Below are 17,780 nucleotides of genomic sequence, written 5' to 3'. Positions count from 1 at the left end.
CAGCAGAACCACCTAGCCAGCTCTTGCTTCTCCCAGGCTTATGAACTACCTAGCCAACCTCAGCTGCTCCTAGTCATGTCAGCAATATATACTTATGTATTGTTGTATGCTACTGAGGTTTTGTGGTTCTGGCAACAGATAATTGATACAAGGAGTAATAGGCTGAGGTTGTAGAAAGGATTCATTCAATTTTTGGATACAGTGAATTTGAGGTGGCTATTGGCAGCTGGGTGTAGAACTCAGCAGCCACTTATATTCTGTGAATCATCAGCAGATATGTAGCTGAAGATGTAAATTTGGATGAAATTACCCAAGGAGCATATATAGAGAGTGAGAAGAGGAAATTATGTGACTGAACACTGCAGAAGACCTATATTTGAAGGAAATGTTGAGATTGAGAAGGAATTCTCAGAAATTTCTAAGGAAAACCGGAAAAGACTGGTGGTGTGAAAACTAGGCTTTAAAAAGAAGGCAGCAGTTAGCAATGCAAAATGTCCCAGGGAGGCAAAGTAAATATCTTTATACTCGTTTTACAAATGGAGAAAGTGTAGTTTGAATGGGGTAATTAAGTTTGTTATGCATGATCATACAAACTAGTAAACAGCAATAAGGGTGCTGGAACCTAGATCTTTTGATTCTTAACTCAGGGCTTTATCATTTTTTATCATGTTGTCTTTCCTGAGTGTATACTTCTGATGCCTATAAATAAATTAGTAAAATTATTATGAAGTATCTTACATATATAAAAGTCAAGATAAAACAATGAGATTTTAATATTTAGAATTAGATGAACATTAAAAAATATATAACTGAGATCCTTCTGAAATTATAAAATAATTGGGTTTATTGCATGTTTCCTTGTATTCATTAATTTTTAAATATCTGATAAATATATTCTTATAAGTGATTTTTCCTATATTCATTATGGATTAAAACATTGATTTTCCTCTCATGTTTAATATTTTGAATTAATGATGATAATGTTAAAATATATTACAGAATGAACTTCATGAGCTTGAAAAACAAATAGCAGCCATCTCTGCAGAAACTAAAGAAACAGAAAGACAAATTTATCAACAAGATGCTGCCATAGAGAATACCAAACTTCATTGTGATAGCCTGGAAACTCAAATCAAATCCTTACATTCAGAAAATGTAAAGCTTAAATTTGACATAGAAACAGCCCAAGAGGATTTTGAGGAACACATGATAAAATATAATGCATATTATGCAAAAATAAAAGCACATAAAAATAGTTTGGAGGAAGTAGAAAGCAAATGGTCATTTATGACTGAACTCCATGAAAAACGAGATTTTGTTAAAAAATTAAAGACAATGAAAGAAGAACTTATGCAAGATCTTCAAAATCCAGGAGGGAACCGAATAACACAAGTACAGGTGTGCAAAATTACTTAGTAAAACTGTTTTTTCTATTACTCCTTTTTTGCAAGTACATACATTAAATGATAAATTTATTGTGAAGTTAATAAAATGCCCATAGCTGTTCTATTACATTCAGAAACTATTTTCATAATTGAAAAAAACTTGGAATAAGTACACGTGTTATATATCAAAAACCCTAGATGCTCAAATGCATAAAGGAAACATCCACAAATCTGTAGATTTATAAAAATATATGATCAAATAAAATCACAGTGAACAATTAATCCATTTGTTGTAGAAAATGTAATTCACAAAAATGTTGAAGCCTTAGCTTCTATGCCAGTGGATCCAGACGAATTCAAATCAATTTAATACACTTAATGCTGTTATGCAAGCAATATAAATTAATAATTGAACCTTAAGCATTTTACTGTTTCTCTTACTGTTCTTTGAAGACGATAGAAGACACAAACTTAAAATATTGATCATTTCTTGCTAGAGAATTAAAAAGTGTCTTTTACACTGTTGTTGGGCAATTGCCACCATAACTACCACTTCCCTTTTTGTCTTATTTTCATTTGGTTTTTAGTTCTGTTTCAAATGTAAGGTTTCTTTGAGTAACAGTTCTTTATTTTTGTATACCTATAGAAGTAATATTCTAATGTTATTTATCAAAACTCAATTTTGATTTGGCTAGTTTTCTTAAATTATAGAAACACTGAAATATTGGATTTATATTGATCATCCTTTTTTGACTTCTATATTTCAAATGTTGTGTACATACAGGAAGACATTACAAAGTTAAAGGATAAAATTATAACTGTAAAAGAATCTATCATTGAAAAAACTTGTTTTCTTGAGGAAGAAAAAAAGACACATGAAAAATTAAGAAAAGAAATAGAGGTAAGTCTTAATTATCTAGATTTCAACATTTTATGGGACCATTTTTAAAACTTACACTATATTCATATTTCCCTAGTTTACTCTCAATACTCAAAACAGTTGAAGAACAAGAAAGAACTATAAAACTGAGTAAATACAACTCATTAATAGATAACTAGAGATAACCCCCTCATTCAAAGATGTTCAAATATGTGAAAGTGTTCAAACAATGCAAGCATTCACTCCTATTTAAATCTGGGCGAGGGTTCTTCCAGGTTTTTCTCATTCCACTAAGAACATGATACCCAATTAATGGCTAGAAAGCAGCTATGTAGTCAAAGAGGATGCCCAATCTTAGATACCAAAGTCTCCTCAAAATAGAATAAAACACAATGGAAAGCATTGTCTTTCCAAACCTCTCTGACTTCATATTCGCAATTATCAAGGGTCAAGTTAAAAAAACAAACTGAAAATATGCAAAATTGAAAGTCAGAGTAAATTCTTAATGTGTTGTGGTGCCGCCTGTGGACTTCTATCGTCATTATTGTTTAGATGAATGGTGAACAGAAATGTAAAATAATATGCTATTAAGGGCAAATAATTTTCACCTGAATACATTAATTTGGAAAATAAAAATATGCATGTTTCAACTTGTTTTTGACTAATTTGACACGATACAAAGCATCTGAGGAAATTAAAGATAAAAACCCTTATCTTTACATATTCGCTATTAAAAAATATCACGATTTTACCTTTTAGTTTACTAGGAATCTAAATAAATAATGATTTTTTTTGCCCTTGTAGACATTAAGGTTCATTATAAAACAATAAATAGACAGTGTATTAGCAGTATAAAAGTAGAAAAAAATATTATTTTTTTTTTCTTTATTTTTGAGGTGGGGTCTTGCTCTGTCGCCCAGACTGAAGTACAGTGGTGCGATCTCAGCTCACTGCCACCTTGGCCTCCCGGGTTCCAGCAATTCTCCTGTCTCAGCCTCCCAGATAACAGGGACTACAGGCATGTACCACCATGCCCAGCTAATTTTTGTATTTTTAATAGAGATGGGGTTTCACCACGCTGGCCAGGCTGGTCTCAAACTCCTGATCTCAGGTGATCCACCTGTCTCGCCTCCCAAACTGCTGGGATTACAGGCGTGAGCCACCATGCCTGGCCAGAAAAAAGTTATTAATGAAAAAAATCCAGAAATTATGCATCCATGAATGGTAAAAACAAAATAGATTACCTCTATGGAAAAATAAAGAAAAATGTTGAAATAAAACTGGATTCCTACCTCATAATAACACACATGCGCATGCATATACACACACACACACACACACACTTCTGAGTATTGAATACAACATAGGAGAAAAACTTAACAATTTGTGTCAGAAAAGCATTTATTTTAAAAGAGAAAAACACTCTAAGTTCTGTGGTTAAATATCTTTAGTTTTGACTATGCCATAAATTTCCAGATTATACACCATAACAAGAGAAAGAACAAGACTCCATTCTAGATTATAACACATATATGTGATAAGAAAGAGATAAGAAAATGTCAAATCAGTGAAACATTGGGCAAATGGTATAAAAAGACCATTTTTCTGAACTGTGAATATCAGAAATGAAAATATGACCATCCTAATTAACAATAAGAGACTGATAATTAAAACCACAGCAAAGTTCCATGTTTAGCCCGTCTGATACCAGTATTACAGTTGGTAAGATGTTGAGCATGGGAATTTTAATACAGTATTCTTGTGAGTGTAAATTGCTAAAAGCACTTTGGAAAGAAATGTGAAATTACCTTGTAATTTTTTTACAGTAACATTTTATTGAGGTATCATTGTCATAAGAGTAAGTACACAAATTATAAATGGATAGCTTGATTTATTTAGACTAATATGTACATATATTTATGTTAGTATTACCTAGATCAAGATATAGAACTTTCCCAGCATGTCCAGAGAGTTCTCTTCTACTCTTTTTATCAAATAGCCACTATTCTGATTTTTATAAACAGCTTTACTAAGATAAAATTCACATACCATACTGTTCACCAATTTTTGGCAGATATCCTGCAACACAGTTTTATAAATGAAAACAAATTATTCAGAGATTTTTCTTTTTTTTTTTAATTTAACTTTTTTTTTTTTTTTTTTTTTTGAGATGGAGTCTCGCCCCATCGCCCAGGCTGGAGCGCAGTGGCGCGATCTCGGCTGACTGCAAGCTCCGCCTCCCGGGTTCAGGCCATTCTCCTGCCTCAGCCTCCGGAGTAGCTGGGACTACAGGCGCCCGCCACCACGCCCTGCTGATTTTTTGCATTTTTAGTAGAGACGGGGTTTCACCATGTTAGCCAGGATGGTCTCGATCTCCTGACGTCATGATCTGCCCGCCTGGGCCTCTCAAAGTGTTGGGATTACAGGCGTGAGCCACCACGCCCGGCCTTAATTTAACTTTTAAGTTTGGGGGTACGTGTGCAGGTTTGTTATATAGGTAAATTTCTGTCATAGTTTGTTGTACAGATTATTTCAATACCCAGGTATTAAGCCTAGTTCCCATTAGTTATTTTTCCTGATCCTTTCCCTCCTCTCACCCTCCAGTGTGTGTTGTTTCTGATAGGCTCCAGTGTGTGTTGTTTCCCTCTATGTGTCCATGTGTTCTCATCATTTAGCTCCCACTTATAAGTGAGAACATCCAGTATTTGGTTTTCTGTTCCTGCATTAATTCACTTAGGATAGTGGCCTCCAGCTCCATTCATGTTCCTGCAAAGGACATAATCTCATTCCTCTTTATGACTGCATGGTATTTCATGGTGTGTATGTACCACATTTTCTTTATCCAGACTACCATTGTTGGGCATTTAGCTTGATTCCATGTCTTTGCTATTGTGAATATTGCTGCAATGCACTTACATGTGTATGTGTCTTTATGATGGAATGATTTATATTCCTTTGGGTATATAATCAGTAATGGGATTGCTGGGTCAAATGGGATTCTGTTTTTAAGTCTGAGGAACTGCCACACTGTCTTCCACAATGGTTGAACTAATTTACACTCCCACCAACAGTGTATAAGTGTTCTTTTTCTCTGCAACCTTGTCAGTATGTGTTTTGTTTTGTTTTGTTTTTTGTTTTTTGTTTTTTTTTTAATGATAATGATGATGGTATCTCATTGTGGTTTTGATTTACATTTCCCTAATGATTCATGATGCTGAACTTTTTTTATATAATTGTTGGCCAAATGTATGTCTTCTTTTGAAAAGTGTCTGTTTATTTCCTTTGCCCACTCTTTAGTGGGGTTGTTTTTTTCTTGTAAATTTGTTTAAGCTTCTTATAATTGCTAGATATTAGACCTTTGCCAGATGCATAGTTTGCAAAAATTTTCTCTCATTGTGTAGGTTTTCTGTTTACTCTGTTAATAGTTTGTTTTGGCATGCAGAAGCTCTTTAGTTTAATTAGATCCCATTTGTCAACTTTTGCTTTTGTTGCAATTGCTTTTGGCATCTTCATCATGAAATATTTGCCCATTCCTATGTCCAGAATGGTATTGCCTAGGTTGTCCTCCAGGATTTTTTATAGTTTGGGTTTCATATTTAAGTCTTTAGCCCATCTTGAGTTAATTTTTATATATGGTGTAAGGGAGGGGTACAGTTTCAATCTTCTGCACATGGCTAGCCAGTAATCCCAGCACCATTTGTTGAACAGGGAGTCTTCTTCAGTGCTTGTTTTTGTCAGCTTTGTCAAAGATCAGATAGTTGTAGATGCATGGTCTTATTTCTGGGTTATCTATTCTGTTCCATTGGTCTATGTGTCTGTTTTTGTACCAGTACCATGCTGTTTTGGTTACTGTAGTCCTGTATTATAGTTTGAAGTTGGGTAGCATGATGCCTCCAGCTTTGTTCTTTTGGCTTAGAATTGCCTTGGCTATTTGGACTCCCTTTTGGTTCCATAGGAATTTAAAAATAGTTTTATAGTTTTTTCTAGCTATGTGAAGAATGTCATTGGTAGTTTAATAGGAATAGCATCAAATCTATACATTGCTTTGGATAGTTTGGCCATTTTAATGATATTGATTCTTCCTATCCATGAGCATGGAATGTTTTTCCATTTGTTTATGTCATCTCTGATTTATTTGAGCAGTATTTTATAGTTCTACTTGTAGAGATCTTTTACCTCCCTGGTTAGCTGTATTCCTAGGGGTGTGTGTGTGTGTGTGTGTGTGGCAACTGTGAATGGGATTTGGCTCTCAGCTCGATTGGTGTTATATAGGGGTGCTAGTGATTTTTGCATATTGATTTTGTATCCTAAGACTTTGCTGAAGTTGTTTATCAGCTTAAGAAGCTTTTGAGCCAGGACTGTTGGGTTTTCTAGATATAGCATCATGTCATCTGCAAACAGGGCTAGTTTGACTTCCTCTCTTCTTATTTGTATATGTTTTATTTCTTTCTCTTGCCTATGTCAAGTAAGAGTAGTGAGAGAGGGGATCCTTGTCTTTTGCTGGTTTTCAAGAGGAATGCCTCTGGGTTTTGCCCATTGAGTATGATGTTGGCTGTGGGTTTGTCATAGATGGCTCTTATTATTTTCAGGTATGTTCCTTCAGTACCTAGTTTATTGAGAGTTTTTAACATGAATCGTTGTTAAATTGTATCGACAGTCTTTTCTGCATCTATTGAGATAATTCATGTTGTGTTTGTCTTCAGTTCTGTTCATATTATGAATAATATTTATTGATTTGCATATGTTGAACCAAACTTGCTTCCCAGGTATAAAGCTTACTTGGTGGTGATGGATAAGCTTTTTGATGTGCTTCTGGATTCAGTTTAACAGTATTTTTTTTGTATTGATGTTCATCAAGGATATTGGCCTTAAGTTTCCTTTTTGTTATGTCTCTTTCATGTTTTGGTATCAGGATGATTCTGGCCTCATAGAATGATTTAGAGAGGAGGCCCTCCTCCTCAAATTTTGGGAATAGTTTTGGCAGGAATGGTACCAGCTCTTCTTTGTACATCTGGTAGAATTCAGCTGTGAACCCATCTGGTACTGGGCTTTTTTCAGTTGGTAGGCTGTTTATTACTGAATTAATTCCAGAGCTTGTTACTGGTCTGTTCAGGGATTCGATTTCTTCCTGGTTCAGTCTTGGGAGGGTGTATGTGTCCAGGAATTTATCCATTTCTTCTAGATTTCCTAGCTTATGTGTGTAGGGGTGTTCATAATATTCTCTGATGGTTATTTGTATTTCTGTGGGGTCAGTGGTAATATCCCCCTTCTCATTTCTGATTAGATTTGTTTTGATCTTCTCTATTTTCTTCTTTATTAGTCTAGCTAGCAGTTTATCTGTTTTATTAATTTTTTCAAAAAACCAGCTCCTAGATTCACTGATCTTTTTGAAGGGTTTTTTTGGTCTCAGTCTCCTTCAACTCTGATTTTGATTATTGTCTTCTACTAGCTTTGGGCTTGGTTTGCTTTTGGTTCTCTAGTTCTTTTAGTCATGATGTTAGGTTGTTAAATTGAGATCTTTCTAACTATTTGATGTGGGCATTTAGTGCTATAAATTTCCCACTTAACACTGCCCTTAGCTGTGTCCCAGAGATTCTGGTATCTTTTTTCTCATTAGTTTCAAATAACTTCTTGATTTCTGCCTTAATTTCATAATTTACTCAAAAATCGTTCAGGAGCAGGTTATTCGATTTTCAGTTTCCATGTAATTGTATGGTTTTGGGTGAATTTCTTAGTCTTGATTTCTAATTTTATTGTGCTGTGGTCCAAGAGATTGTTATGAGTTCAGTTATTTCACATTTGCTGAGGAGTGTTTTGTTTCTGATTATGTGATTGGTTTTAGAATATGTGCCATGTGGCGATGAGAATAATGTATATTCTGCTGTTTTGGAATGGAGAGTTCTGTAGATGTCTGTCAGATTCTTTTGATCCAGTGTTGAGTTCAGGTCCTGAATATCTTTATTAATTTTCTCTCTTGATGATCTGTCTAACATTGTCAGTGGGGTGTTAGAATCTCCCACCATTATTGTGTGGGAGTCTAAGTCTCTTTGAAGGTCTCTAAGAACTTACTTTATGAATCTGGGTGCTCCTGTGTTGGGTGCATATATATTTAGGATAGTTAGGTCTTATTGTTGAATTGAATCTTTTACCATTATGTAATGCCCTTCTTTTTCTTTTTAAATCTTTGCTGGTTTAAAGTCTGTTTTGTGTGAAACTAGGATTGCAACTCCTGATTTTTTTTTCTGTTTTTCCATTTGCTTGGTGGATTTTCCTCTGTCCCTTTATTTTGAGCCTATGTGTGTCATTGCATGTGAGATGGGTCTCTTGAAGATAGCATACCAATGGGTCTTAGTTCTTTATCCAGCTTGCCACTCTGTCCCTTTTAACTGGGGCATTTAGCCCATTTACATTCAAGGTTAGTATTGATATGTGTAGATTTGATCCTGTCATCATGATGGTAACTGGTTATTTTGCAGACTTGTTTATGTGGTTGCCTTATAGTGTAACTAGTCTGTGTACTTCAGTGTGTTTTTGTGGTGGCTGACTCTGGTGTTTCCTTTCCATATTTAGTACTTTCTTCAGGAGTTCCTATAAGGCAGGTCTTGTGGTAATGAACTCCCTCAGCATTTGCTTATCTGAAAAGGATCTTATTTCTTCTTCACTTATAAAGCTTAGTTTGGCTGGATATGCAATTCTGGGTTGGAATTTCTTTTCTGTAAAAATTTTGAATATTGGTCCCCAGTCTCTTTTGCTTGTAGGGTTTCTGCTGAGAGGTCCACTGTTAGTCTGATGGGTATCCCTTTGTAGGTGATCTGACCTTTCTCTTTAGCTGCCTTTAACATTTTTTCCTTTCATTTCAACCTTGGAGAATCTGAAAATTATGCATCTTGGGGATGATATTCTTGTGAAGCGTCTTACTGGGGTTCTCTGCACTTCCTGAATTTGAATGTTGGCCTCTCTAGCTAGGTTGGGAAGTTCTCATAGATAATATCCTGAAATATGTTTTCCAAGTTTCCATTCTCCCCATCTCTTTTAAGGACTCCAATGAGTCATAGACTTGATCTCTTTACATAATTCAATATTTCTCAGAGGTTTTGTTCATTCCTTTTCATTCTCTTTTTTCTTTATTCTTGTCTGACTGTCTTATTTTAGAAAGCCAGTCTTCAATTTCTGAGATTCTTTCCTCTGCTTGGTCTATTCTGCTATTAATATTTGTGATAGCATTATGAAATTCTTGTAGTGTGTTTTTCAGCTCTATCAGGTCACTTCGGTTCTTTTCTATACTGGCTATTTTGTCTGTCAGCTCCTGCATTGTTTTATCATGATTCTTGGCTTCCTTGGACTGGGTTTTAACATACTTCTGTAGCTTAATGACCTGCCTTCCCATATTCTGAATTCTATTTCTGTCATTTAAGCCATTTCAGCCCAGTTCAGAATCATTGCTGGAGAGGTAATGTGGTCATTTGGAAGAAAGAAGGCACTTTGGCTTTTGGGGTTATCAGGGTTTTTGTGCTGGTTCTTCCTCATCTTTATGGGCTTACACTCCTTCAATCTTTGAGCTGCTGACCTTTGGATTTTTTTTTCTTTTATCCTATTTGATGATCTTGAGGGTTTGATTGTTATATTAGGTGGATTCATCTGACTAGCTTCATTTCTAGAAGATTTTAAGGGCCAATGCTCTGTTCCCAACTCCTGGACTGTGTGCTCTAACTCTAGGGGACTTGTATCAGGCCCCAGTTTTGTTCTCTGGCCCCTCGAGGTTAGGAATCCACTGTGCTGGGGGTGCCAAGGTGCTCCTAGACTGCTGGTCACTATACTCAGATGGGTTGTGTCAGCCAAAGTGTTCAGTAGTGCAGTGACAGCAGGATCCATTCTTGTTTGTGCGTGCCAGCAGCAGCAGTAGTGGCAGTGCAGTGGGGCGCACACTCATCAGCCGCGGCAGAGTGCTCATGAATCCTGGGGTGCTTGCCTCCCTGCAGGCATTCACTACAGTGGCAGAGACAGTGTAGCTAGGGGAGACAGGGGGTCCCTGCTGATGGCTGTGTGTTTGGTCTCACTGGTGGTAGTGTTGGCTCAGGAGCAGAGTGCTGGCAGGCACAGATCTGTGTCCAATTTACCATTTAAAGCATATAATTCAGAGACTTCTTAGTCAGATATGTGCAACCTTCACCAAAGTTAAATTTAGAAATTTTCATGACCTCACAAAGAATTTTGTACTTTTTAGCTGTGACCTTTATCTGTCTATTGTATTTACTCATAGTTTTGCTTTATTATGTTCTTTCTTCCTGACATTCTATGATTTCTTCTTATATCATTTCCTTTTTTATGTACAACTCCTAAAATCATTTTTTTAGGGTAGGTCTGGTGGTAACACATTCTTTTATTTTTTTCATGTGAGAATGTCTTGATTTCTCCTTCATTCCTAAAGGCTATTTTTGCTGGATATAGAATTCTGGGTTGACAGTTCTTTCCACAGTTGAAAAATGTTATGTCACTTCATTTTGGCCTCTGTGATTTCTAGTGTGAAATCTGCTGTAATTCAAATTGGTTTTCCTATATATGTAAGGTATTTCTTTCTTGGTGTCTTCAAGATTTTCTGTCTGCAGAGTGAGTGGGATTGGGGAAAAAACATTTTTCTGTTTTCAGAAGTTTTACTATGACATGCTTTTGCATGGATTTCGTTGCATATATCCTTTTTGGGTTCTCTCAGCTTCTCAATTCTGTAGTTTTATATCTTTTGTCAAATTTAGGATTTTTCAGCCATCAGTTACTTGAATACTTTCTTTTTTAAATCTGTGCCTTCTTTCTCCTCTCCTTCCATAACAAAAGATATGACATCTTTTGTTACAGTCTCACAAGCCCCTGAAGTTCTATTTATTTCTATTTGCAATCTATTTTCTCCCTTTTGTTCAGATTGAGTAACTTTAGCTTTCTATTTTTCAGTTAACTGATTAGTTTATCTGTTCTCCCACCCACTCTTGAATTCCACTGAACTCTTCACTTTGGTTATTGTACCTTTTAGTTCTTAAATTTCCATTTGAGTCTTTCTTATATCTTATATTCCTTTGCTCAGACTTTCTATTTTTTACATTTTTTCCACGCATGTTTGTAATTGTTTATTGAAGCATTTTTATGACAGAGGCTTTAAAATGCTTGTCAGATAATTTTAACTTCTGTGTTATGTTCGTGTGGTGCATGTTGATTGTGATTTCTTGCTCAGTTTGAGATCTTATTTTTTGGTGTTATGAGACATTTTTTATTGAAATGTGGACATGTTGGGTATTATGCTTTAAGATTCTAGATCTTCACTATTTCCAGGTGGCCGTTGGGGTCTAGATTCTCCTACCAGTCTCCACTGACTCCATTGTTTCCCATGGAAGGGGGAAAGGCTACTCTGTAGGCCTCTGCTGTGATATCATTCTGGGTTGGAGGGAAAAGGAATCCTTGCTACTACTCCTAACATGGCCTCCAGTGATACTGTGAGGACATGGCCTGGTTACTACTGAGTACTGGTGAAAGTCCTGACTCTCTACCAGACCTCCTTTGATGTTACATCAGGGAGGAGAGGAATATTACACCTTGATGGGCGGAGAAGTCCAGGATCCTCAAATGGGCTCCAGCAACACCACAGTGTATGGTTTCTTGCTGCTTAGAGAGGATTGAAACTCCTGGCTCCACAGTTAAAACTCCTGGCTCCTTAGTTAGCTTTCCCTGAGAGTGCATCAGCAGAGGGATTAGGCACTTCATTACAGCCTTGCCATGGTAGAAGTTTAGGCTTTCCACCCAGCCCTTGCTGGCATGAGTGTTGGAGGGGCTATAGTTTTTTCTGTGGTATTTGATTTCAGTAAAACAGTTACTGCCTACAAGTTTTCTGTCTCACTAAGCTGCTATTTTCCTTATCTTTTGGCCAGATATAACAAATTTTACTTAGGGCTTTTTGTCTGTACTTCTTGGCATTTCCAGATTGCTATCTTCTCCAGAATCCTCTCTGGGATATATGAGGAAAGAAGAAAAACCATGACAGTACTTGGGTCTTGAGGTTCCCTAGACAGTTTGCCTTCTTCTCTCTAACTTTCATGAGCTTCTGATGTTTGTTTTATAAAAAATGTCCAGAGCTTTTAGTTCTACTTATCAGGAAGAATAGGTAACTGAAGTATATCTACTTCATCTTGCCAGCAGTAGTATAAATTGGTAAAGGATGATGTAAGTTGTCACTAATGTTAGATTTAGTGGAAATGTTACTGAGGTTAAGACTTCCATTTTTTTGATGTTTCCATCATAAAACTTCTTGTCATGAAATTTAATAAACTTTTTAAGTTTTCATAATAGGGACTCCTCTGTTAAGATTCTTTTGAACTTTTTCATTTTAATTCTATTACCTCTAATTCATTTAAAAGTTGTCCTCAATTCAGTTAAAAAAATGAAAAGTTAAGAACTTAAAGATTCTCCACAACAAATTATGAAGCTGAAGGACCAATATAGTCAGACCATTGTCTTAAAATGTTACGTTTTTGTCAATAATTTTATTTATTCCATGATGAGAATTGATCATTAATATGAGTAACCTTCTTCTCAAAACAACCAGTTTTTAAAGAAGATGAATTCAAATACCAAAAGATTTTTATTACTTCTTTTTTGGAGTCTCTTTTCTATCCCTTCTGAATATCTTTAGCCATGGCCTTGTTATAGTTCAAGAATCATCTTTTGCCTGGACTACAGCATTATTTTGTTCTAATTCTTTTAAATATTGTGCTTTACATATTTTATTTCTCATATTAATCTTGCTTTTACATTTTTTTGGTTCATAAAAATAAAAAATGGTTTTTTGAATATCAATGTTTTCTTGTCAAATAAATGCTTTCAGTATTTTTAGGCCATATCTGAATGAAAAAAGCCTTTTCAAATATTTATTCCCAAAATGTCTTACCCCCCCCACAATATCTATTGTCTGTCTTCATATATTTTGGAAGAAAGGAACTAAAGATAGTGTGGAGAAAAAAGATAAGCTATGAGTCATTGACAAAAAATTGGGGAAGCAAAATACAAGGCATGCAAACACAAAGCTTCAAATATAACACATTAAGCAACAATCAGTGGTTTCTAGTTCAAGGTAAAAAAAAAAAAAGTGTTATTTCCAAATCCAAGAGTTTTCAGACAAAGGATACTGGAGCAGTTGAGAAGTTTTTAGCAAATGATGAATGCTGCAAGCAATGCTTTGGGATAACAGACATTGTGTAAAGCACTGATGGCTTACTCTTGCCTAAATTTTGTACAGCATGAGTTTAAAATTTAAAAGAATAGGGGAAAATTGTGTACACTTTAAGAGTTGCTAAGGGTGATGAACAAAGCATATTTAATTTAGTATGATGTATACACAGCTATATAATTAACAAATGCATTCATTTATTGAGGTCAGCAACAGCAATGATTACACAACTAGAAAGCCAGTCCTATGAGAAAAACCCAGAGCCTGGGCATGGTGGCTCATACCTGTAATCCCAGCACTTTGGGAGGCCAAGGTGGGTGGATCACTTGAGCCCAAGAGTTTGAGACCAGCCTGGACAACATGGCAAAACACTGTCTGTACTAAAAATACAAAAATTAGCTGGACATGGTGGTGTGTGCCTATATTTCCAGCTACTCAGGAGGCTGAGGTGGGAGGATTGCTTGAGACTGGGAGGAAGAGGTTGCAATGAGTGGAGATCGTGTCACTACACTCCAGCCTAGGCAACAGAGCAAGACCCTGTCTCAACAAAGGGAAAAGAAAAACCCAGAGAAGCAAAGGGAAAAAAGCTGATCTGAAGGCAAAGTAAGAATTATTCAGGTAGATGCAAAGATAATATAGTAACTAATTATTCTCTTTTATAGAAAGTATAAGAAGAAATGTCCAATGTTATTAAATCTATTATTATTTATTGAATGCCTGGTATTTTTGGAGCACTTTATATAAGCTATCCTATTTAAATTCCCCATAATAACATGTCTTACAAAATTTTAGAAAATTTAAATAACTTGCACAATGCTATATAGCTAATGATAAATGACTGAGTAGGATATGAATCCAAACCTGTTGGACTCTATTTTCCCACTTCTTTTTTAAATATGGTTTTTGTTTTTAGGAATACATTCTCCTTAAAAAAGATTAACATGTTAGAAGAAAGGCTGTAGTTCCTTTTATACCACCTTCTAGCATGTTGTTCTCTCTCATTACTCTCACCTCTTATTAATGGTACACACAAACCTCTTATTAATGGTACACACAAACACAAACCCCTGTGGATGGAAGAATATTATGTAAATGTAGTATATGTATCATTTTGCAACTGATTTACTTATTCAACAATCTGTCTCATAGATTTTTCATATTGGTGCAAATTGGCCTACCTAATTATTTTTAACTGCTGCAAAATATCCCATTGGCCATACCTTAATTTATTTAGCCATGCTACAACTGGTGAACATTTAAGTGGTTTCCAGTTTTTTCATTATTAAAAGTAATGTAGCAAACATAATAAACAAACCCTTTGCACCAAGAAGTAGAATTACTGGGTCATGAGATAAAATCTGTGCTCTTTCTGTTACGTAATACTTTCTCTCAATAACTATGAACACAACTAATAGTAATAATATCTTATAGCTGAAATAATTTTATACTGTTTTATGGATTCTTACTCCTTCATGAGGTTGGTTGAGTAAATGTTGAATTTTTCCTTATTGGAAGCCCCAAATTTGCATATTAGCTCCCCTCAAAAACTTGGCTGTAACTTAAACTACACACACGAGGGATAAAATTCCAAGGAGCACAGCTGGGAAACAATTAGAATGCTTATAAGCTGAGTAGAGATTTCAGCATCTGCCCACTATAGCAACTGCCCAATTCCCACAACTGCCAAACTTGAGGAGTGAAGACCACATCTGTAACTAAGAACTAAAACAAAGCTGGACTAAGGGCAAGACCTAGATCTAAGGACAAAATTGAAATAGATGTACTCTAACTTAAAGTATAAAACAAAGTCTCACAAGTTCAAGATGATCCACCAGTAATTTAACTGACTATTAGAAGAAAACACTTTTCAGAGGAAAGTAATAAAATTCAGAATTTTCAGCATATGCACAATGGTTAGTAATGAAACATTACTCAATGAGAGGAAAAAGAAAAATATTGGCCGGGCACGGTGGCTCATGCCTGTAATCCCAGCACTTTGGGAGTCCAAGGAGGGCGGATCACTGAAGGTCAGGAGTTTGAGACCAGCCTGGCCAACGTGTTGGAACCCCGTCTTACTAAAAATACAAAAATTAGCTGGGCGTGGTGGCGGGTGCCTGTAATCCCAGCTACTCAGGAGGCTGAGGCTGGAGAATTGCTTGAACCTGGGAGGCAGAGGTTGCAGTGAGCTGAGATCGTGCCATTGCACTCCAGCCTGGGCGACAATAGTGAAACTCTGTCTCAGAAAAAAAAAGAAAAAAGAAAAATATTATCCATAGCTAAGAGTAGAATCAACCAATAAAAATAGCAACAGTTGACTCAGAAGTTGTTAGACAAGGACTAGAAAACTATAATAAGTATGTTAAACATTCTACAGGATGTTTATAGTGGATATACAAACATCCTTTTCATTTTATAATTAAAAGAAGCATATAATGATTGATATTGTGGGTAAAGAGAGAGGATTTTAATCACATAAAACAACCAAATGGAAATCTGAGAACTGAAAAAATAAGTTGAATTTTTAAAATGTATTGATAAACAACAGTTGGTGGACTTTGTTTCCAGTAGACTTGCACTACAAAAAATGCTAAAGAAAGTTTTGTTTTGTTTTGTTTTGTTTTTAGAGATTGAGTCTTGCTCTTGCCCAGACTGGAGTGCAGTGGCACAGTCTAGCTCACTGCAGCCTCTGCCTCCCGGGCTCCAGCGATTCTCCTGCCTCAGCCTCTCCAGTATCTGGGACTACAGGCATGCACTACCATGCCCTGCTAATTTTTTGTATTTTTAGTAGAGATGGGGTTTTGCCATGCTGGCCAGTCTGGTCTCACACTCCTGACTTCAGGTGGTCTACCCGCCTCAGCCTCCCCAAGTGCTGGGATTACAGGCATGAGCCACTATGCTCAGCCTAAAGGAAGTTTTTAAAGCTGAAAGGAAACGATACTGGGAAGGACTAGAAATGGAAAATATGTAGATAAAGAGATGAATCTTTTTTTGAGTGATTCAAAAGTCATTTGACACTTTAAAATCGAAACAATAATGGATTTTGGGTTTTATAACATGTAGAGTAAGATATATATCAAGAATAGCTTTTTGTTGTAAGGTTCTTATATTTTTACATGTACTGATATGTTAATTGAAGACAGATTGTGATAAGTTAAGAGAATATATTAAAATTCCTAGAGCAACTTAAAAAAATACATAAAGGTATAGGCATAGCTAGAAAGACAAAGGAAGAAATAAAGTGGAACAACAAAAAATACTCAATTAATCCAAAAGAAGACAGAAAATGAAGAAGAAAGTAAAAGGACAAAAGGGACTAATAGAAGACAAACATTATGATGGTAGACTTTAACCCCAAAATATCATTAGTTACATTAAATGTAAATGAACTAAGCATTCCAATTAAAAGGGAAAAAATTATTAGACTGAATAAAATAAATCAAGTGGCAAGCATAACCTCTTCAGAAGAGATGCGCTTTTAATATAAAGCCACACATAGTTTGAAAGTTAAAAAAAGGAAAAAGATAAACGATGAATACACCAATCTTTAAAGAGCTGGTGTAGCTGTGTTAATATCAAGTAGATTTCAAGATAAGAACGGCTAACCAAGTTAAACAGTGTCAGTCAATTCACCAAGAAGGAATAACAATTCTACATGTACATTTACATAATAACGGAGCTTCAAAATACATGAGCAAAAACAAACAGAACCAAAGAAAAAAAGAGACAGATCTATAGTCATATCAGATATCTTAACTTTTTTGAGTAATTGATAGAACAATACAGAATATCAGGAAACATATAAAAGATTTGAAGAACTTATCCATCAACGTAACCTAATTAATATTTATAAAGCACTCCACATAACAACTACTGATTATACTTTAAGTGTACATGAAACATTCACCAAGACACACAATATACTAGATTACACATTTCAAAGTTGAAATTCTATTATCACAGCAGAATTCCATTAGAAATCAGTAACACTGAGATAGCTAGAAAATACATAAGCTTTTGGAAATTGACCATACTTCTAAATAACCCATGAGTCAAAGAAGAAATCACGAGAAAAAATAGAATATATTTGAAATTGAAGGATAATGAAAACACAACATATGGAAAATTATGGGGTGAAGCTAAAGCAGTGTTTACAGGAAAATTAAGTTTTTAATGCCTATAATAGAAAAGAGAAAAAGATTTGAAATCAACTATCTAAGCTTCCACCATCACAGACTAGAAAAATAAATTCAGCAAAGAGTAAATAGAAGGAATTAAATGGTAAATAACAGAAATCAATGAAATAGAAAAT

General features: G+C 35.4%; 1 protein-coding gene across 1 annotated transcript in view; it reads left to right on the top strand.

The window, feature by feature from the left end:
• CCDC122 (coiled-coil domain containing 122) overlaps nucleotides 1–17,780 on the top strand; it is a 38,607-nt gene that overhangs the window by 14,043 nt on the left and 6,784 nt on the right. Inside the window, exons 4-5 of the mRNA XM_003270036.4 lie at nucleotides 1,000–1,398; nucleotides 2,170–2,286. Of these exons, the coding sequence (XP_003270084.1) occupies nucleotides 1,000–1,398; nucleotides 2,170–2,286 (516 nt within the window). The remainder of the gene's footprint in view (nucleotides 1–999; nucleotides 1,399–2,169; nucleotides 2,287–17,780) is intronic.

The sequence above is a fragment of the Nomascus leucogenys genome, chromosome 5 (assembly GCF_006542625.1).
Source record: "Nomascus leucogenys isolate Asia chromosome 5, Asia_NLE_v1, whole genome shotgun sequence".
Lineage (NCBI taxonomy): Eukaryota > Metazoa > Chordata > Mammalia > Primates > Hylobatidae > Nomascus > Nomascus leucogenys.
Note: the sequence above shows the minus strand (reverse complement) of the source record. Positions and strands in the feature narration are given on the sequence as shown.